Source organism: Halichoerus grypus, chromosome 4, assembly GCF_964656455.1.
Source record: "Halichoerus grypus chromosome 4, mHalGry1.hap1.1, whole genome shotgun sequence".
In the NCBI taxonomy this organism is placed as follows: Eukaryota; Metazoa; Chordata; class Mammalia; order Carnivora; family Phocidae; genus Halichoerus; species Halichoerus grypus.
Window position 1 is genome coordinate 27,416,672 of NC_135715.1, and position 22,190 is coordinate 27,438,861.

Here is a 22,190-nt window from a genome sequence, read left to right on the forward strand (position 1 = left end):
ATTTCCTAAGTGAAGAATGTTTCAGTCATTATTAGAAAATGTTTACTATGTCTCTTTTGTTAAAGCAAGTCAAATAAAGGTAAAATTGAACAATAACAAATGCTGATTTATGTGGAAATCAGCACAAATAGATTTTCAGGCAGGGAGACGCTTTAGGTCTCTCTAGCTCTACTGAGTCTCTTAGGACTAGCGGTCTTAAGGAGTACTAAGGCCGGAAGACAAAGTTGAGACTCTGGGCTGGGTTCCTAACTTACCCTAAGTTCATAGGTCACAAACTGACCCAACAAATATTCTTTAAAACTGAGGCGCTAACTACAACCACCATGCGGTTATAACCCATTATCTCATTTCATTTTGACAACCAGCCTGTTCTGATCAATAAGGAAACTGAGGCGCATAGACGTTCCAGTACTTTCCAATACTTTCCAACTATTTTCACTTGAGTACCCAACAAAGGCAAAGGACTGTAAACATGCTCCTGGACCGTCCAAAACTAGCCTCACGTAGGGCTCAAGTGGGATTTCATCGTCATCGTGGTCCTCATCATCGTTGTCACCATTGTCATTGTCATCCTTGTCATCATCATTATTAGCTGCTGTGTCTTAAGAATCTAAGGGAATTGAAATAAGTGCACCATGTTTATCTTGTGGCTTCCTGTGCCCCTGGTATATCCTGCAAATCCTTAGTGTTTTTTTTCCCCAGTTTTATTGAGGTATAATTGAAAAATTGTAATATATTTAAAGTATACAACGTGATGCTTTGATATATGTATCCATTGTGAAATGATTCCCATGGTTTCTGTTTTTTTTTTTCTTTCTTTCTTTCTTTTTTTTCCCTTTCTTTCTTTCTTTCTTTTTTTTTTTTTTTGGTGAAAACACTTAAGATTTACTCTCTTAGCAAATTTCAAGTATACCGTACACTCTTATTAACTATAGTCATCATGCTCTATATTTGATCCTGAGAACTTCTTCATCCTATAAATGAAAGTTTCTACCCTTTGACCAATCTTTTCCCATTTTCTCCATCCCCCAGCCTCTGGAAACCACCATTCTACTCTTCGTTTATACAAGTTCAAATCCTTAGGTTTTTGAGAACAGGTTTAAATAATTTACCTCAAAACTCAGAATTAATGATTAATTAAGAGTTCAATCGCATTCTAATGATTCTAGATTCAAAACCAGGCAAAGATCACCATTGTCTTTGATTTACCACCCCTTGGGACCCAAAGCTCGGACCGTCAGACCATGAATGACAGATGCCATGATTGGCCAGGACCATTTCCAGGCCAAATCATGAAGCTTGTATATTTTGTTTCTCACTCCAGACTTCCTTGTCAACTGTGTTGGCCCCCTCATGTGGATATAAATGTTTATAACTAAATCTCTGGGGTACAAAAAAGAAAAGAAAATCTTGATTTTAGCATTTGGAGATTTCTGTGTTGTAAATATATCCACGTTGGCTGATTTTCAAACCTAATGTCACTAAGTGTAGAGATAAGAAGAGATATCCATGATCAGCTCTTGCAAGCGGGTATGAACCTGTTCTAGCATCTTCATCTATCTATGCTTTGTTTGATGTCTATTCCATTTTCCATTCTTGTTCTCAGTGAGCTATGAATCTCCATTATGGTTTCATTATAATAATATAATGACTTTCATTTATTGAAGAGTTATTATAAGTCAGACTTCTTCTAACACTCTACATGCATTATTCATTTAATCCTCACAATGATGCTTGGACATAGGAATATTTTTATCCCCATTTTTTATTACCACTATGGGGAAGGAAACTAAGGCAGTAGAAGATTGGAAAATTTATAAAAGTCCTCACTCTGAAATCAACCTGAATCAGGCTCTATGTAAAAGATCTTATCATCTGATTTTTTTTTTTTTTTTAAATCTCCCAGTAGAATTCTAATATGCAGCCAGGGCTGAAAACCACTGATTTTGAAAAAAAAAACAAGGACCCTTACTACTTGAAAAAATATATATAACAATTTTCCAATTGAATGTGGCTAATTATATGTTAGGTCTTGGATAAAGCTTAATTCACACTTCTATAAAGAATTTTTAAAATAAATATTCATCAGCTATTAAACATAAGTGGGATTTGATGAAAAGTGGTCATCAAAATATACTAGAGATTTTGGGTAAAATCTCCACTCTATTACTGAAGTCCTCTCAGTCCTTCCCAATCCCAGCTGATTTGATTTATAATACTTGCTGAGCTGTAATGCTAGATGATCACTACATAGAAGATGTCTTTTGCCCCTTAAGTACCATGGGCTCAGGATATTTGGTATTATCTTAAATTTCAGAAGTATCATGATCCACTCATAACCGGAAAAGTAGTCAAGAAGGTAGGGCATAAAAACAACTTATTTTAACAATTCTATAAAGTTCTTGAGAAAAGCATGCCAAATACATGAAGAAAATCATTTTTTGCCAAAAACCTGCTCCTGCCTGAGTTTGAAATGCCCCTATGATGTCTTGAATATACTTACAGATTTCTTTAGTGCCATTAAAATATTTCACCTTCTATCTAGAACTGTCTCAGCTGAACTCTCCTATAAAGTTATAGCACTACAGACACAAGGGCCTTTTTCACCCACACTCTCAGCATATATTCAGAGAAATGTTACTTCTTTTTTTTTAAGATTTTATTTATTCATTTGAAAGAGAGAGAGAGAGAGAGAGCGAGCATGAGCTGGGGGAGGGGCAGAGAGAGAATCAGACTCCCCGCTGAGCAGGGAGCCCGATGCAGGGCTCTATCCCAGGACCCTGAGATCATGACCTGAGTAGAAGTCACACACTTAACTGACTGAGCCACCTAAGTACCCTGAGAAATGTTACTTACTAATAAAACATAAAATCTGTACTGCCAAGATAAGGAAACGACACACCTGTAAACTGGGGCCCAAAGAGATCGACTAGCCCACGGCCTTGCTCAGAGGCTGCCTCCTTCATGAACCTTCTTAGCATTACCTCCACTGGGTCAATACACCCTCAAGCATCAAGAGCACCTAGTTGAAAACTGGCTTAGCAGATCCTCTCCAATGGCTTTCTGGTATCTTCATGGCTACCTGCCTCATCTCCTCATTTAGATTGTCAGCTCCTTGCTGTCAGAAACTAGCTGGTTCTCAGACATCTCAGACCCATTGAGCAAAGTGATAGAGCCAGCAGCTCCCAGGCCTAGGCCATGAAGACAGGAGTTCTGCTCCTAGAAGGCCACACCATGTTGATATTAAATAAGAGTACTTGATAGGTACTTGCTGATATTAAATAAGAGAGAATACTTGATATCTACTTGATTTCCCAGAATGCTGTAGACTAAGACTTACCACATAATGCAAGACTCTAAACCTAAGAATTACGTTTGATTGTTATTTTTTTTTAAAGATTTTATTTCTTTATTTGACAGAGAGAGACACAGCGAGAGAGGGAACACAAGCAGGGGGAGTGGGAGAGGGAGAGCAGGGAGCTTCCTGAGGAGCAGGGAGCCCGATGAGGGGCTCGATCCCAGGACCCTGGGACCATGACTTGAGCTGAAAGCAGACGCTTAACGACTGAGCCACTGAGGCGCTCCATGTTTGATTGTTATTATTCTGAGTCATGTGTGAATTCACCTTTACACGATCACAACAATCTAAAGAATTTAGGACAGTGAAATATCATAGCATTCTAGTGTACAACAAATACCTCTGCACATATCATTTAATGTATGTGAACATACAACTTCTCCAAACAGGAGATGGAGCTTCAATACCATTTCAGACACAAGGCTCCATCCCCAAAATATACAGTTAAATTCAGTGTGGGACAAGAGCCCAAATGTTGAAGCCAATCTCAAATAAGAAGGAACTCACATTTCTCAAGCCTGCAGATTTCTTGAACAAGGAATTCAACGAGTACACATTCCAGTCAGAAACAACCACATCAGCTAAATAGGTCCCTTCTTCCCTAAAGTGCTTTACCTACTTTGAAGAGGTCATACATGAAAACAAGAAATCAATGTAAGGTTAAGGCTTCTATTGAAGTACTATTAATAGCTGAATATAGCTAAATACAGTCATTAAAACTTGTTCTAAACCTGGATTCTTATTTCCACATAAGTACAAACAAATAAGATACATAAAATAAAGCAAATTGTGCTTACTTATTTTAAAACTTTTTGAAAATATGAAGGCAAAACAACTAATTCTATCAAATAAACTACCAAACCCAAGTTAATTGAAATGATCATGGTGACTTACTGAGAGTGCCCCATATGGTAGGCTTTCTAGAGATACTTTATATCATCCAATCCTTCCAGCAACCCCTTTACAGATGGGAACTAAAGTTAATTATCCCATTCATTCTTCATTCATTCACTCATTGCATTTAAAAATCATGTCTGAGTTCCTTAATTGTGCCAGGCCCTTCAGTGCTGTGGGTAAAATGGTAGGCAAAATCTGCTTGGATTCCAGACCTCATGGAGCTTAGAATATAGTGAAGGGAACAGTTATTAATCAATCGCCTAATCACATGTATGTTTGTAACAGAGAAGGTCAGGAGAGGAAAAGGGAGATTTGACCCTACTCAGAGAGGTCAGAAAAGCTTCCCTGAGAACAAGACAACTGATACATGAAAGAGTACTAGGAATTAATATGGGAAAGGCCAGAAAAGTGAAGGGAGGGGGAGGAATAGCATATACAAAGGCCCTGTGGCAGGAGAGATGTACTTTGGAGCAATTAAAAGGTAGTACTTACAGCGGTGTGGCGGACAGCAGATGAATGTGGTACACCAGGAGGCTGAGATGGGAAAGGGGCTGGATGGTAGGATCTTGAAGTTGGGTTAAGGACTTGGATCTTTATCCTAGGAGTAACAAGAAGCCAGGGTGGAATTTAAGCATTAGGGGAGAGTGATCAGAGTTACCCAAAGTAGCCTAGACCAAATCAAAATCCAGATCTCTTGAACTCCCAAAGCCTCCAGAACCTATTAGGATACTTGAGATTTCAACCTGCAGTATCATTTTCTTTTAGGAATTACAGTTTAAAAAAACAAAGATTAATAATTTTGAAGATTTAATTTCTAATTTTTCAAGTGCATGATTTTAGTACCTTTTAGGGTATAATGCAAGTATGTCTCTGCCTGGTGTCAAACCAGGGTGAGAAGAATATTTCTCAAAATGGCAAAGAGATTTTCACGTAGAACATGAAGGTCAAAATTGTTCACTAATTGGTGGCTTTCTTGCAACTGTGTTTAAAATGTGTTCTTGGAAGTTAGCAAAGTGCTAACTTCTTTTTTTTTTTTAAGTTTACATATTTATTTATTTTTATTTTTGTTTTAAGATTATTTATTTATTTGACAGAAAGAGAGCACAAGCAGGTGGAGGGGCAGAGGGATAGGGAGAAGCAGGCTCTCTGCTGAGCAGGGAGCCCAATGCGGGGCTGATCCCAGGACCCTGGGATCATGACCTGAGCCGAAGGCAGACGTTTAACCTACTGAGCTACCCAGGCGCCCCCGTATTTATTTATTTTTAAGTAATCTCGACACCCAACATGGCGCTCGAACTTACAACCCCGAGATCAAGAGTCACATGCCCTGCTAACTGAGCCAGCCCAGCACCCCAGTGCTTTTTTTTTTTTTTAAGATTTTATTTATTTATTTGTCAGAGAGAGAGCACAAGCACAAGCAGGGGAAGTGGCAGGCAGAGGGAGAAGTAGGCTCCCTGCTGAGCAAGAAGCCTGATAATGGGACTCAACTCAATCCCAGGACCCTGGGATCATGACCTGAGCTGAAGGCAGACATTTAACTGACTGAGCCATCCAGGTGTCCACCCAGTGCTAACTTCTTAACTTGAAACTACAGATTAGTACTTAATTTTAATTATTAATATAATTATACTTTTGCCAAATGCACTTTTCAAAGTAAAAATTTCGTAAGAGTTTACTTTCACCTATATTTTCTAACTACCCATCATCAGCCTGTTTATTAATTGCTTTATTAAATAGTTTAAGAATAGATGTTCCCTACAAGCTTCCTTCCTATTGCATAATACTTCCATAAAGACTTATTCTTTAACTTTATAATATTTACTATTTCAGTGATTAAAAGTCATGGCCTTAACAAACTTGTTTCAGTCACTTCCTGATAATTATGCAGAACACAATGAGAATTCCCAGGCTAGTGCAATGACTCTTAAATTGTCATTAAAAAAATTCAAAAACTCTTAATTTGCTGTTACAAAATTAAGACAAAAAGTATTTACTTATTTTAATTACATTCATTCATTGAAATGTACTATTGAGCGTCTAAGGTTTACAAAGATCTTTTAAGATTGAGAAGGTGAAGAATCTTTCTATTTTAGTTTCAGGCCCATAACAAAGAAAAAAGTACATGGCAGCTCTGATATACACTCCCCAGATCCTTGGAATAGTCTATCCTTTTAAAAACTCACACTCAACACAGAGTGTGTATAGAAAAGCAGTTCTATATAACACCACAATAGTCTCAAATGATTCACAATTCCTTGTAACTTCAAAATACTTCCTGTCCAAAGAAACAAACAAATTAAATTTGCATGCACTCTTATTCCATTTAACAAATTAAACATTTTTAGATTTGACTTGTTAACTGAAATTAAGTCAGGGCTTGCTGGCATCCTCTATATTGTGGCATCTGGACCATCAGAATGACTTTAGTGGAATCTGTTTGACTCTATCTTCCTTAGAGAACAAGTTGAACTTCCTATGCTCTTTTGATCAAGTGTCCACATAATGAAAAATGTAAAACCCAAACCTCCTATTTGTTCAGAGTTTAAAATCTTCCTACTGCTATTAGGCTTGGCCAGTAATATCCAAATACTCATTTTAATTTATGATTTTCACTTATAAGCTTATAACCCAAGCTTTAGCATTGGTTTTTAAAGATTCCCAAACAAATGGATCATATGCAAAAACAAACAGAAAAACAAATAAACATCAGGCTATTCAAGTAAAGGCAAAGCAACAATGCAGTGTTTTCACTGATTAGAATTTCTTTGCATGCATCAGTCCTACAAAGAAAAAAGCTTAATCTTGAGTTCAAGGGACAAATATATTAGAAATATTGATGAAGGATAATTGGAAGGCAGGCAGGCAGGGACAAGGGGCCCCTGCCCTAAAAGGAAACCACCCTTAAAAAGATTTTACACCACCCTAGAAGGAGCCCTCCACCCTTTCCCATATGATAATTAGGTGACAAAAATCTGATTGGATGACAGGCACAGGGAGGATTAATCAGATTGAAATAGCCCGCCAACAAGCCCATAAAAACCCCTAGACTTAGAAACTCCCATGGCAACCCCTTCGGGTCCCCTCCTTCCTTGGGAGCTTTGTACTATCACTTCGCTATCTCTCAATAAACCTTGCTTTGCTGCCCACCACCCTGTCTGGTCCACCTCTTCATTCTTTGAAATGGCATGACCAAGAACCGCGGGCCCCGACAAAGGAAAAAAATCCTGCAACAATATAATGAGAAAAATCATGTTGGCCAGCAAAGAAATTCTGTTTTGCCTTGTTAGAGAACTTCAGTCCACATCTGACTTTGCATAAATTGTAGTAGTAACGTGCGTGGATATAGCAGGAAGATTGATTAACCAGTAGAAATCACCAGGTGGATTCAGGTTGAATGTAAGATCTCTGGAAAAAGGCAAGACTACAGGAGCCGGAGTCCAGTTCAAAGTCAACTCATCAAGACTCCACTCCTCGTACCCTGGGATAAACTCCAGATCTTTGAGTTTGGTTAGGGATAAGGGACATCATCAAAGAAGGTTAGATGCAGAGATAAACTGTTTCCAGTTCTTCGGGCTATATAGATAAGAACTCTAGTGGTCTATTTTGAATTCCTTTGCAACTTTTAGTGTAGCTACTCCCAACCCCTCCTAGAGGCAGTATCAATAGAATTTGGAAAATCAAAGCAATTCAAAAAATGAATGACCACAACCAAGGCCACCAAATCAAAAGGTCCATTATTGCAAAGCCCTTTAATTTAGGAAGGTCCCTCCTAGAAGAGACCATGCATAAATTAAGTTTTCTATTACATTTGGGATGTAAGGAGAAATGATGGTTGAAAGACCTAAACTCTTGGAAGCAGTATACACTATTGTGTTCTGGGCCAGTTTTAAGTGTGAATACATAAATAAATTGCCTTGGTTATAAAACTAACAAAACAACCAAATAATCAATAACTATCAATTTTCTTTGTCTCAAAAACACATCATATCACGGCAAGATTTCTCTTTGGTTATCAAAACTGGGTCTGAACCCAGTAAGGCCAAGTGGTTTGGTCACTCTCACAAAGAAACTGGAACTAGAGTTGTTTAAAGCTATGTTTTCCCATGACTATGACATGAAGCAGAAGCTTAGATGAGGAAATGCAACCTTGGAATTCTGACTTAACTCAGCCCACATTCCTACTGGTAAAGAAGCATGTCTACACTGTCTCTATTGATGCCTTCCACCAAAAATTAGAGGAGGCAAACTTCACAAAGCTTTATACACAGCCTCATTAAAAAAAGAAATTGAGGATATTATATTTGTAAAATGAAGTAAACCCAAATAAATGAATGCAGAAAATAAAATGAGTGCAGGGATGAGCTCCTAAATGTATGACACACGGTCCTGTTCAATAGCTGGGACTCAGAAAGCATGTTACTTGGTGCAACCTGAGAACTTAGGAGTAAGTATGGGTGCAGCAAGAGTTTCCATGGATTCAGTATCTTTCAACATTCAGCAAATGGCAATGCCTGTTCATACATCAGGGCTCCCTCCCTAGAACTTTGCACAACACCTTTGAAAATAGGACTTCACTGTGAAGTTTTACATAATGTTTTTTTCATAATTCTGAAGTATCTTCCAAAATGAATCCCAGTTATAATTTTGGGATGCAATATGACAATTTCGGTACGCGTTGCAAGAGCTGCACCAAACACTTCATTATGTGTGTATACACACATGCAGACACACAGACATCATTCCTCTACGGGATTATAATTCACTAAGTACATTTTGGGGCACAATACATTGTTGCATACATTACATCTGAAAAAAAAATAATTTCACTAAATAAAATAAATAATGAAGAGTAAGTTAGAAAGAATGCAACAGGTTCTTGTTTTTACCTTGTGCTTAAGTTATAGGTTAAATGTTTTTCCAGTCAATCAGGCTGGAGGCTGTGGGGGAAGGAGGGGAGAGCTGGATTACATGGGATTCTTTCTAGCTCATGAAAGATAAATATAAATTCCTAGATTCTTCCCTACTGACTCAATAAAAATATAAGGTGCTCTGACCAGCCGGAAGCTCCTAATTTAAATTCCAGTTTATGCTTTGATCCAGAACAGTGTGTCCTCGCAAAGGTCCTGCAGCGCTGGGAGAGTAGCATGGGCACAAGTGTCTCCTAAGGAGCAGCCATTGGGTGGAGGGGTTTGAGAAGACGAAGGGAAGGCGTGTCTTCCACCTGCTCTGCCAGAGACTTGCTGCCCTCAAAGGGGGAAGCGAGCTCCCCACCAGCCTTGCACAACTTGGCTTTGGCCCCCAACTCCTTCCCATTGGTAAAAGCTGGAGTTCTTTCGAACCTAGGTACCTCATCTCGTATTCCACACGGAAGGTGTCCCAGGAGATGGTAGGAAAAGCTGTTTTTCATTCATTTTGAACCAGCCGGACTAATGCACATCTTAGACAGCAACCTCCCTCCCCTGCCCTCGTCCTGTACTGGGCAAGAAGACTGCACCAGCCCCAGCCGCAGGCCCGCGCCGGGCGGGCGCCCCCTGGTGGCCGGATGGGCCATAAGCGCAGCGGCGCCTGCGTTCACCCCGAGGCTCAAAGGACTTGGGCGCTGGGCGAGCTGCCCAGGCCGTGGAGGCCGGGTCGTCCCTTGCCCTCAGCTCCGGGGACACGGCGGAGCTGACCGAAGTAGCCTCGTCCACCCTCACCGAGGGGTGGAGGGTGGGGGACGTAGGCCAGCACCCGGAAATAACGCATGCCACTTCCCCTGCCATCTCTTTTTCCAAACCCAGGGCGAGTGGGGAGAGCCCTAGAGAAACATGGAGAAGGCAGGGCTAGAGCGCAGCGCGGCGGGGAGCGCGCCCGGGACATTCTAGAGCTCGAGCTCGAGAGGAGGCAGCGAGCGTCAGGGTAGCTGCAAACGGATGTGAGCTGGAGCTGGACGCGGGGAATCAAGCAACACGTTTTCCTAGCACTGTTTCAAGAACTCTAACCCCGCACAAGGGCAGGTGCTATTCGGGAGATTTGACCGTACTTCCCTGTGAAGTAAAAACATTCTGTAAATTATTAGAATCCAATATGAGGAGTGTGTGGGGGTGGGTGGGGAGGGTTAATTTCCCACCGGTGCTCCCACGTGCAAGCACGTTTCTTAGTAAATGAATGGCAGTTAGAGCGCTGCATATCTATGCACTTTCTAGCTTTATATTTCTACTTTTTTTAAGTGGGAAAATGCAGACCATCTTCAAAATGTACAATAGGATCTTCTTGGGAAATGTTCTAGGTGACAAGGGGAGTCAGAAATGAAGGATGACTTCTGGTTAAGTGAAGGAAATCTGCAGTGGAACAGTGAGCCCCCTACCATTTCAGAAGCCCGTCATGTCGACCTTGAGTTATCGTGTCTGTGTTATTAACGAATTTTAAAAAGGCTTAGACTGTAGAATTTCCTTCAGCTATTGTGTCAAACAAAACAGATCTTCAAAAAACCTCCATCTGTAGCTAACTCTCCTTGAAAAATATAAAATCTAATGTTAAACTAAAAACTACAGAGCGACACAATCAAAAGCAAATCTCGGTCAGAGCATAAAGTACTTGAAACCCGAATCTGCATTCCGTTCCTCTCCTACACGGCTCTGAGGTGGGGGAGGCGGTTTGTGCTGGTGCCTGGTGTATAATCGGGTTAATCCAGTAGACAAAGAATAAACCAATAGCCCTCCCACCTCACTTCCCGCTCCCCTTCCCCTCCCCCCTCTCCTCTCCCCGTCGCCCCCTCGAGGGGGAACAGAAAAGGGGAGAGGTGGGCTTGGATGGATTCCGAATAAACTCTTAAAACCTGCAACTTGTTGTTCTAATGCTAACACTGCGTGGCCCGGATTAGTTTTCAAGGTTCATTCCCTTTTCCTAATGGCAAGGAGAAAGTTCCATAAGTCAGTCCGAGCCTAAGGCTCGTCCACATGGCCTCTGGGGAAACCTTAAGGTCAGTGTTTCCTTGAAACTAGATAAACTGACCCCGCCGTGCCCAGCCCGGCCCCGCGGGCGCCCCGCGTGACGGCGCCCGGGCGGCAGGACCGGCCTGGGGACGCGCGGGGCGGCGCGGTTGCCCTTTTGAATGCCTCCTGCGGCTCGGAGCGCTGGCGGGCGCTGAAGTGTGAGTGAATGTAGCCCCGCGGAGCCAATGAGCTGGGACCGGATGCGATATATCCTCTGGGACAACAACTGCTCTGTTCCGCCTCGGATCCACATGACGCCATTTACTGCTGCCGCGGCCGCCGCAGAGCTCCCTGCCTCCGGAAAGGCGAGGGCGCAGGCCAACGGCGAGCCCCCCCCCCCCCGGCCGGGCCCCAGACCCTCCTCCTCCTCCTCCCTCACCTCCTCCTCCGCACCCACCGCCCCCGCCTCGGCCTCGCCGCCGCGCCTCCACAACGCCCAGTCTGCACCGTTGAGAGCCGCGCGGCGCAGCGCGAGCGGAGGAGAGGGGCCGGCGGAGCGCGCAGCGCCCAGGCCCCCGCGCCCGCCCGGCCCGGCCCGCGCCCCCGCGCCGCCTCAGCTGCGACGCGGCCGCAGGACTTGGCCATCTGGCTTTACATTCTCTCTGAGGCGGTTTTCTTTTTCTCCTTCGCTCATCTGCCAGGAAAAGACACTAGCCGTTGGCGCTTCGGCCTCCAGTTCATTGAGAAAAAGGAAATACTCCGCGTGCGTTTCTAGAAGGGGGGTCGCCCCCAGCCCCGAACCCCGGAGTGTTAATCGGCTGGGGACTTGGCTCCGGATTTTCCTCTCCTTTTTCCTCCCGCCGATTGCTCGGAACTTGGACTGAAGCAGAGTTTGGAAAGAAGGGACGAAAAGTTTGCATCGGGGCTGGATTTTATTTGCACATCGCAGGAAGACGAGAATCCAACGGAGAGGGGTTGTTGCAAAGCCGCGATCACGGTGAGGCACGTTTGGCTCTTCCCCTCCTGGCGCCTTGGCCGGCGCGTTGTGGGCAACATGGAGTAGGTGCAGCCGGACCAGGAGTGGGGTCTGTCTCTTCCTCAGGCCTCCCTTTCTCTAACCCCGCAGGTTCCCCGCGGGGATCCAGGGAACTGCCCGTGGAGCTGCCTTGCCCCGGGCTCGGCCTGCCTCGGCGGGGGCTGCAGTGCGCGCCGGGTACGGTGTCCCCAGCCCTAGGACCCCACGCGCCCGCGCTCTGGGGGGTTGGGGTGGCGGACTGCTCGTCGCGAGTCGGCTGCTGGCCCTGCATTGGCCGCGAATTCGGCGCTGAGAGCAGGAGAGGGAGGGGGAACACTTTTGTGTTTTCCAGGTCCCCGTTGTAGGCGCCCGCATTTCTAACCTGTTCTTCTCCGGGGAAGGCAAGTCCTGGGTGAGACTGTCCCGAGGCAGGGGCGCCAGCGGGACCGAGGGCGCGCGGGTCGCTCGCCTCACGGGGGCAGCGAGACCCCGCGGCTGAAAAATGGGCAGGGTGCCGGGTACAGAGGCGAGCCGGTGCGGGTGGAAGCGTCGCCCCACCGGGCGCCGCGTCTGCGGTTCGGAAGTGCAGCTCTCTCTTTTTTCCGTTCTCTGTGGTCGGCTTGGGTCACGCTTTTTTTATTTTTGGAAGATTGGGCTGACCTAGCACAGGAAGAAAGTCATCAAGCGGTCGCGATCGTTTTCCATTACCTGAAAATAGGTGGCAAAAGAGGCTAGTTTTTTTGTTGTTAATTTCCTTTGATGGGCTGATCTACTTGTTTGTTGCTGCTGCCTTGAATTCGGAATCTTGTGCGTTTTTACAAAGCGGTTTCTGTGTTTGCCCCACCCTCGTGCTGAAGTCCTTTCCCCTTAATCCTTAGTCTGATCACACGGTGTTCTTAATGGGGGTTTCTAAGCATTTTCCGGGTGGGGAATAGGGGAGCGTGGGGGGTGGGCGGCGGTAGCTGCAAAGGAGGCTAGGAATGGGCAGTAATCATTTTTGTTTAAAAAAAAAAAAATTCTCCCCCTCCCCGCAAAGATGCTACTTTCCACTGCAAGCAAATCTTCGCGGAAAGTTTCCAGCCTAGGGATCTGCGTTCTGCACGCCTGGCTTGTGCAGTGGGGCCCTGGGAATTGCCCTTTCTAAGCAATTTTCCTTTCACTTTTTCTCTCCATCCAAAAGGAGATGGGGTGTGCAGATTGCAGGCAATGCCCCTTCGGTCAGTGCATGGTGGAGTCGACCAGTGTGCGTGGGTTAGACCTCTGCCCCGGCATGGTGTCTAAGGCATGGCTTTCGGCGTCAGGGGCTTGAAACCTGTGCCCGACGTTCGAGGGCCTTTGCCAGAACGCCCCGCGGTGGGCTGCGTGACCTGCCTGGGGGTGGAGTGGCTCCCTCTTGGAGCTGGGAGGCAGTTCTCTGGGGTGGGGTATATTTTACTCGGGAGGTAGGGAGGGGGAAGTGTGAGCGTTTCAAGGCACGTCCCCTTCGGAGGAGCCCGCACCCCCGCCCCTCGCCTTCTAGGCAGTCTTGGGATTGTGTGCAGGGGGAGGGCAGCTTGGCCCCTGGGCTGTGTCAGTCTCCCCGGAGGAAAGTCCCCCGGGGCTCTGACTGTGTCCCACCTGCTGGGGACGGTGTTGGGACGCTGATAGAGCCGATAAACGGAGTGAAAGCAAAGATCAACGTCGTCTTGTCCGCCTTTTCTGTGGGAAGTGAGATCCGGTTTCCAGCTCTGCCTTGTTCCGAATTGGGAGGCGTGTGTCACCTGCCTGTGTCTCTTTTATAAAAATCGGAGACTGGATAAAGGTCCACTTTTTCCCGTTTTTGTTCATTGTAGACTTGGCAAAGGGGGTGATAGTTTTGAAATTTATAGAGGGTTTGCAGTTTAAGCGATTACATGTCAGAATGATAGATTTGAGACGTGACAGGAATTTCTGAAACACTTCCTGTTATCCCCAGTCAGTTTAGGTTCTGAACTATTAAGTTTTTGGAAACAGGCAAAGCAGTTAATATTTTTGACATAATTTATTTCTAAAACAGAACAGTCTTTTGGGTACAGAATTAAAGATGCTTTCTCAGGCTATCAAGCTGTAAAATATTTGAGCCACAAGTTGTTGAGAAGTTGAAAATAAGTTCCTGTCTTGTTGCTGGTTGTTCTTGTGTTCCTGGCACCTAATAGGATTTGAATGGATTTGTTTTTAATTTATAACTTTTGCTACTGTAGAGTTAATAATGCATGACTGTTGTGAAATTTATAACATCCTTGGGGGGGCGAATATTTGCTTTTTCGCAAGTCACATTCATTCTACGGTATTCTAAAAAGTTGCAGGATACTGGCTAAAATATAGTTAAAGGTATTTGATGTAAAAGCAGACAAAGTAAGAACCAAGAATTTCTGGGCTGCATTTATTGATGTTTAAGGCAAACATGACTACGACAAAGTTAAACCTATCTCGATTTTGAATCCTTTGGCAGCAGTGTTGGGTTCTAACGTTATTTTCTTTCAATCTTTACCTTGAACCTGAACCTTGCAATTTTATGATTGAAACAAAGATTAGCTTTGTGTTACTATACATCGCAAGATTAAAGAATGGTCAATACCTGGTCCTAATTTTTACTTTTTGGTATGGCATCGATCGTATGGCTATTCTAAAACCCTCCATGGCCACTGCATCTCAAATCCTGTTCCTCTGGGGGAGTGGAAATCAAAGAGTTAATTCAGGTGGGCGGAGAGTGGGAAGTGTCCTGGAGTGTAAACCAGCTCTTTCCTCTTGGTTTCTGCAGGAATTCAGATGTGTTCTAAGCCCGCTGGAGTGACCACACTTCCCAGACCTGATGGAGGCCAGAGCTCAGAGTGGCAGCGGGTCGCCGTCCTTGCTGCAAGCACCCCGTGACATTGGCAGGCAGCGTGGGGAGCCCGACCCCAGAGAAGCCCTCACCCAGCAGGTACACGTGTTGTCTCTGGATCAGATCAGAGCCATCCGAAACACCAATGAGTACACGGAGGGGCCTACTGTGGTCCCGAGACCTGGGCTCAAGCCGGCTCCTCGCCCCTCCGCTCAGCACAAACATGAGAGGCTCCACGGTCTGCCCGAGCACCGCCAGCCTCCCAGGCTCCAGCACCCACAGGTGCATTCTTCTGCACGAGCCCCTCTGTCCAGGTCCATCAGCACAGTCAGCTCGGGGTCTCGGAGCAGTACAAGGACAAGTACCAGCAGCAGTTCCTCTGAACAGAGACTGTTAGGACCATCTTTCTCCTCGGGGCCTGTTGCTGATGGGATAATCCGTGTGCAGCCCAAATCGGAGCTCAAGCCAGGTGAGCTTAAGCCCCTGAGCAAGGAAGATTTGGGCCTGCATGCCTACAGGTGTGAGGACTGTGGCAAGTGCAAGTGTAAGGAGTGCACCTACCCTAGGCCTCTGCCATCAGACTGGATCTGTGACAAGCAGTGCCTTTGCTCAGCCCAAAACGTGATTGACTATGGGACTTGTGTGTGCTGTGTGAAAGGTCTCTTCTATCACTGTTCTAATGATGATGAGGACAACTGTGCTGACAACCCGTGTTCTTGCAGCCAGTCTCACTGTTGTACACGTTGGTCTGCCATGGGCGTCATGTCTCTCTTTTTGCCTTGTTTATGGTGTTACCTTCCAGCCAAGGGTTGCCTTAAATTGTGCCAGGGGTGTTATGACCGGGTTAACAGGCCTGGATGCCGCTGTAAAAACTCAAACACAGTTTGCTGCAAAGTTCCCACTGTCCCACCCAGGAACTTTGAAAAACCAACATAGCACCATTAATCAGGAATAGGACAGTAATAAGGATTGTTCCTTTTTTTTTTTTTTTTTAAACACATATGCAACCAACTAAACAGTTAGAATCTTGGCACTGTTAATAATAGAGGGTTGGGATATCCTTTGCTGTTTGCAGTGAAATGCTTTTTGTCCGTGTGCCATTTTAACTGATATGCTTGTTAGAACTCAGCTAATGGAGCTCAAAGTATGGGATACAGAACTTGGGGACCCATGTGTTGCATAAGCTAAAGCAACAGACACTCCTAGGCACAGTTTTTGTTTGTGAATAGTTACTTGCAAAATTTGTAAATTAGCAAATGACTTTTTTTCCATTGTTTTCTCCAGAGATAATGTGCTATATTTTTGTATATACAATAATATTTGCAACTGTGAAAAACAAGTTGTGCCATACCATGTGGCACAGTCACAAAATATTATACTAATATGTTGTACATTCGGAAGAATGTGAACCAATCAGTATGTTTTTAGATTGTATTTTGCCTTACAGAAAGCCTTTATTGTAAGACTCTGATTTCCCTTTGGACTTCATGTATATTGTACAGTTACAGTAAAATTCAACCTTTATTTTCTAATTTTTCAACATATTGTTTAGTGTAAAGAATATTTATTTGAAGTTTTATTATTTTATAAAAAAGAATATTTATTTTAAGAGGCATCTTACAGATTTTGCCCCTTTTATGAGGATGTGCTAGTTGCTGCAAATGAGGGGTTACAGATGCATATGTTCAATATAAAATAGAAAATATATTAACGTTTGAAATTAAACGGAACTGTCTTGTCTTATTTTACCTTTTCTTTGTTTTTGGTTTTTTTTGAAGTGAAAAAACCCACATTTTATGTGAAGACTAGCGTTTCAATGAAATAGTTTCACTTATCTACAAGGTTCTTTAAAGGGGAGATTCAGTGATATCTTTTTTTTTTTTCCTCCAGAACTAATTCTAGTAATCGGGAGGGAAATACCTGAGCATTTGCCTCGGCTGTATTAATCCTGAGATCATTGTTCCTGTTCTTCCCTTTTACAGATCTGCTGGCTTTCCTTTGTTTTGCATGTTTAAAAAAAAAAAGTCTTAAACTAATTCATTCTGGAGACTTCCCTAAAAGATTAACAATTAGGTTTTTTTCTTTACATACGGAATTAAGTATTAAGAATAGCCAGCCATGAGGCTAATTCAAGACCAGAAAAACGAGTTTAGTTCAACATTTATTGAATGTCCTCTGTCAGGTATGCAGGATACACAGATCAATGCTTGTAACTGAGGCAAAAATGTTTTCTTGACAGCTGATTATGGCTATGTGTTTTCCAGCCTATATGGTTTTAGACTTAATTTATCACCGTGATACCGGAAGTTTGTTATGTTAGAAAAGACAGGAAAATTATAACTTGGTTTGATTCAGGTGTTGGATATCATAAAATCTCATCCTATATTGGCCTAATAATTGAAGCCCAAGGAAGCCAATTGAGAGGCCTGGTCTTATTTAATCAAATTACCCAGAAAATTGTTAAATTCCACTTTGGGAAAAAGACGCAATACCGCAAAAAGCCAGTGTGTTTGCATTTGTCTTTTGGGAGCAAATACACACTAAGCTGCTACAGCCCAGCTCGACAAATAACTAGGTTTTCTTACTTGTAATAAGTCACTTCATTAATTAGTTTGTGGATGATGATTTTTTTCTTCTGAAGCACAACCTCTTGCTGCCAAGAATCACCGGAAGTCTAGAAAATGATTTACCTATCATTGTTTAATCTTGTTTCCTGTTCTGAGGCTCCTTCTCTTAAGAGGTCTTATCCTAGTACAGATCATCTTCTGTTTTGTTTTTCAAAATTAGCTTTCAAGGAAATATACAGCCTCTTAAACCAAGGCATTGCTCTAAGGACCTTCGGAGTCCTCTAAACTTTCTCCAAAAAACACAAGGTTAAATTAAGTTAGACATTATTTACTCTAGTTTCAACTTTGGGATACTGAGCATTGCAATTCTAATACTCTTAGATTTAACCCTGATGATCTACGAGAAATTAATGTTGGAAAACAAGGCAGGGTTTCTTATTCATTGTACCGTTGTCAGGATTTGTAAAGCACAAACATTTTGACTAATTAGCTTGATTCCTCAACAACTGCCCTATGCACTGATTGGACTGCTTTAGTATAGAAATTGCAAGTCGTTTTTTTCAACATACAAGCAGCTTTCCAAGTGTTCTATAGACACATTGCATCGAATGCAATCGGGTGTTTATTGAAGAAGTAGATTAAGAGCCCTTCCCCGTGGTTATTCAGAGTTGTATGGTGTGGCCTAGGAATTTGTATTTTTAAAAAATCACTCCACTAGTCATGCGTAGTTTGAGAACTACTGACTTAGGAATTGATTCCTAATTTAGCACTTTTTTTTTAATGGGCTAGATGTAAAGCATAATTCCCTAGTTTGAATGTAGAACGTAGTAATAAGCCACTGAAGTTAGAAGATTTGTGTAAGTATATATTAAGTCCTGATGAAAATTACTTAAAGATAAATAGGAATATTGGATTCCTCAAGAAGCTTCCAATGAAACTACTAAATGTTCAGTATTTATATATACTGTATAAAATTCATTTTCAGAATATGGAAAATTAAGTGTTTATATCTAAACAGACTGAAAACAGCTGGTACCCATAACTTGAGTGTGTGAAAGAGTTTTTAAATGTTGCAGGTCATCTCATTGAGATGGAGGAATAACCAGTTCAGGTTTTTAATCTCTGTAAAGTTCATGGAGATTCATACATCAATACCATGAGTTTATAATCCAATGACCATTATTTTGATATCATGATAAGTTAAAAGTAGAATGATAGAGCAAACATGTCAATTGATTGCTATGCATTTAGGGAGATCTTAGCTATGTTTTCTGGTTTCTTCCCTCCCCCCCCCTTTTTTTTTTAAGAAACCTGTACATTCTCTATATTGAGATTCATTTAAGAATGACAACATGATCGTTGTTAGTTAAAACATTCACTTATGTGTATTGAAGAGGAGATTTTTTTTAAGGCCCTGTCAGATTTCTACCATGTTGGAGCATGCTCTGGGAATTGTCAGTGAAAGAAATCAAAACCAAGTGCAGGTACTCCCAACCAAACTTTTGGCATAGCTTCTTTCTCCAACACACTTTTGTCTCAAATATCACTTGTCTCCAGGATGTATAAGTTAAGACATTGATGATGCCAGATAAAAGAATTTGATCTTTGCACAGTGTTGTGAGGTAACGATGGGCAGTTGATGGGTTTAATGTAATTTATTAACTCGAGCACATAGGTCACACTTTTCAAAGGTTTAATGGGTCTAGAGTTTCACTTGCATTTATATCCACAATTGGCCATTTGCCTCCCTCTCTTAAATGTGCACAAGGACCAGATAATACGTGCAAAAGTCCCAACTTTGAAAACTGGTTAAGCTGTAGATCAAAAACAGTTTGTCATCTTGTGCAGTGTATTTCCTGCTATTTTAGTAAAGAAAAATAAAAATAGGGCATTAAATTGTTACATCAATATTGTATCAACATTGGTTTTTGATACTCATTATGGCAAAAGTTATGCTAATTTCTATTTTAATTAAGACAGTTGCCTTATTTCTCTGTGACATACCAAGGGTGGGTCTCCATCCATTGAAGACCAGAGCAGAATTTTAAAACCAAAGCCTAACTGATCAGAGCGAAGTTATACGTCTGGAATATTTAATCATTGGTTTGGTCATTCATGGGAGGATAAAGCTGGCAGACTATATTCATCCTACACTTCTGATTTTATTTGGGTGCCACACCACCACCCTCCATACATCATGAGACAACCATGTGAATAATGAGAGACAAAATATGAATACCACTAAGGGTAATGCACCTCTAGGCAAAACTAAACTTGAAATACTCAGAGTCAAAAAAGAATAAAGAAGATAGAAATACAGCAAATAAGAAAAGATTAGCATTGAAATTTACCTGTGGCTAGCAAATGTTTCACATTTTTATCTAAAACTGCATTTTGATTTACCTGAAGAATTTTTAAGAGTCAGGCTTATTTGGCAACTAACTTCTTCTTCTTTTTTTTTTTTTTAAATAAGCTGCTAAAGGAAATTAGAATGAAGCCTGTCACCTAGGCCTCTGGTTTGGCTAGAGGAGGCAAGTAAGACTTCAGCATACCTTAAAGGAGTTTATTTCTCAAAACAATTCTAATGCACAGAGAAGAATAATTTGGCTTAATACAAGGACCCACTTGGAATGGAATTTGGGCACCAAAATAATTTGGCATTTCAATTCATTTGAATGTCTACTCTTCACAAATCACAGGACTAGTTGATGTGATACAAAAGGAAAGTGTTAGCGACTTTAATGTGAGACAGGACTTTCGTAGCCAAGGCAAGAGCAAGGCACTATGAGAGTAGAGAAATTGGAAAAGCACTGATGGGTTCTCATTAGTGGGTTTGGTCTCCAGATCTTTGCAATGGTTACAGCTACTGAAATGCCAGAGTTTTGCTAAGAGAGATGCAACAGAATTGGTGTTACTCATTTTACAAAACTATGTTCACCAAGCTTATATACCAAATCCTAAGTGAAACGTAGCGATATTTGATTAATATTTAAACAGCTATATCTTGCTATGTTTATTCTTAATTTTAAGATTCATGATTCACTAAAACCCTTCCCTAAAAAAAAAAAAAATGAAAAATACATTTTTAAGATATACAACTAAGAAATAGGTTGAAACGACTTTTCTTCCAGTGTTTGCTGAAATTTACCTCTTGTCATTAACCTATATTTTTAGCTTGCTTTGGTACCTAGAGAAGGATAAGTACTTCTGAAGAACAAATTGGGGATAATCAAGCAGAGAAAAAAAAAAAAAAATAGTGTGAAGGGAAGTGGTTGAGCTTTGGAGCAATTCTGCCTTTGCTAAAACACAATCTCTGAGACCTGGCTGCTCAGGTTCACATGACTCTCAAAGCCTAGATGACCATCTCTAGCACTCAAGTTAATACAACTTACATATTTTGAAGTGGCTTTCTGCTCCAAATAACATCTGGTTTATTGACTTGCATCAATAGGACTTACAGTCAAGCAGGGCTCTGATAAATACCACATTTGCGTGAACTCTCATTACTCCCAAGTTCTTCATAGGCTCAAGGCACTCTGTAGCCCAAATCTGGTTTTCCTGCTCAAAAGTAGGCACAAAGTAGCCCTAATATCTAGCTGCTCATACCAGAAAACTGGTCCTGAGACTCGTGTTGGAAAGTCATCTTTATAAGTTCAGAACAGCATTTAAGGATGCATATCTATTGGTCACTGTGAACACTCTGAAGCCTAGTGACCACGAGGCCTAGCACACATCAAGCAGTGACACATACAGAGCCTTGAGACACGTCTAGGACCCGCTATGTTGGCAAGCTAATGGTTAGGATATCCCAAGGGATGTCTGTCTCTGACCTGTCACTCTGCTAGTGAGGAACTGTCCAGGGGCAGGAGGGACCACACAGCCAACATCTGCATTCAGGTCTAGATGTCACCTGGATTCTGAGCTATACAATTAGGATATGGCCTCATTGATTTAGTTCCAAACATTCATCAACACTATACCTTTAAGCTTAAACTTTGGAAATGGATTCTTTTACAGGCTATTGGTCTGATTGTAGTCATCTGTGAAAAGTCACAAGAACCCAACAGTGTGTCTTCTGGGCCTCTGCCCTGCCACCTGAACAATCAAAACTATAGGCCCAGCGTGCAATTACTTGTTTCTGAGTTAATGTCTATTGTGTATCTTTAGTGTAAAGGATGTTACAGTAAGTGGGGGAGAAAAGCATTCACTAGGTCTGTGACTGTGAACTAGTGAATTAAGAATGATGCTTATAAGCCCTTTGGATGCTAATAATGTAGGACTTAAGATTCTAAGTCATAGCACATGACTGGTAGCATTACTGACTTGCTGTCCTGGGCAGTTCAGTCCCTCAAGGGGCATTTGGCAAGGTCTAGAGACATTTTTGGTTTTCACTACTGGGGGTGGGAGGGAGGATCTATTGGCGTCCTGCAGGTAGCGGCCCGGGGATGCTGCTACACAATTAACAATGCCCATGACAGGCCCCCATCACAAAGAATTATTTAGCCCCAAATGCCAATAATGCTGAGTTTGAGAAATCCAGCTCTAGCGGAAGCTGGGGGACTAGTGGAAGAATGTAATATATCCTCTGACCCATGGC

The 22,190-nt window shown here is 42.4% G+C and overlaps 1 protein-coding gene and 1 long non-coding RNA gene across 3 annotated transcripts in view; one reads left to right on the plus strand and one right to left on the minus strand.

The window, feature by feature from the left end:
- Positions 1-12,968, minus strand: part of LOC118522978 (uncharacterized) — a 176,408-nt gene extending 163,440 nt beyond the window's left edge. For both annotated transcript variants that reach the window (XR_013446911.1, XR_013446912.1), the window contains exons 1-2: positions 12,567-12,968; positions 4,748-4,853 (exon numbers count right to left, since the gene is read on the minus strand). This is a non-coding gene — a long non-coding RNA (uncharacterized LOC118522978). The remainder of the gene's footprint in view (positions 1-4,747; positions 4,854-12,566) is intronic.
- On the plus strand, positions 11,603-16,751 carry SPRY2 (sprouty RTK signaling antagonist 2). The gene is made up of 2 exons (XM_036072377.2): positions 11,603-12,166; positions 14,964-16,751. Exon 2 carries the CDS (start codon positions 15,015-15,017, stop codon positions 15,960-15,962), a length of 948 nt encoding a protein of 315 aa, XP_035928270.1. The 5' UTR covers positions 11,603-12,166; positions 14,964-15,014; the 3' UTR covers positions 15,963-16,751.
- The last annotated feature ends 5,439 nt before the right edge of the window (positions 16,752-22,190 follow it).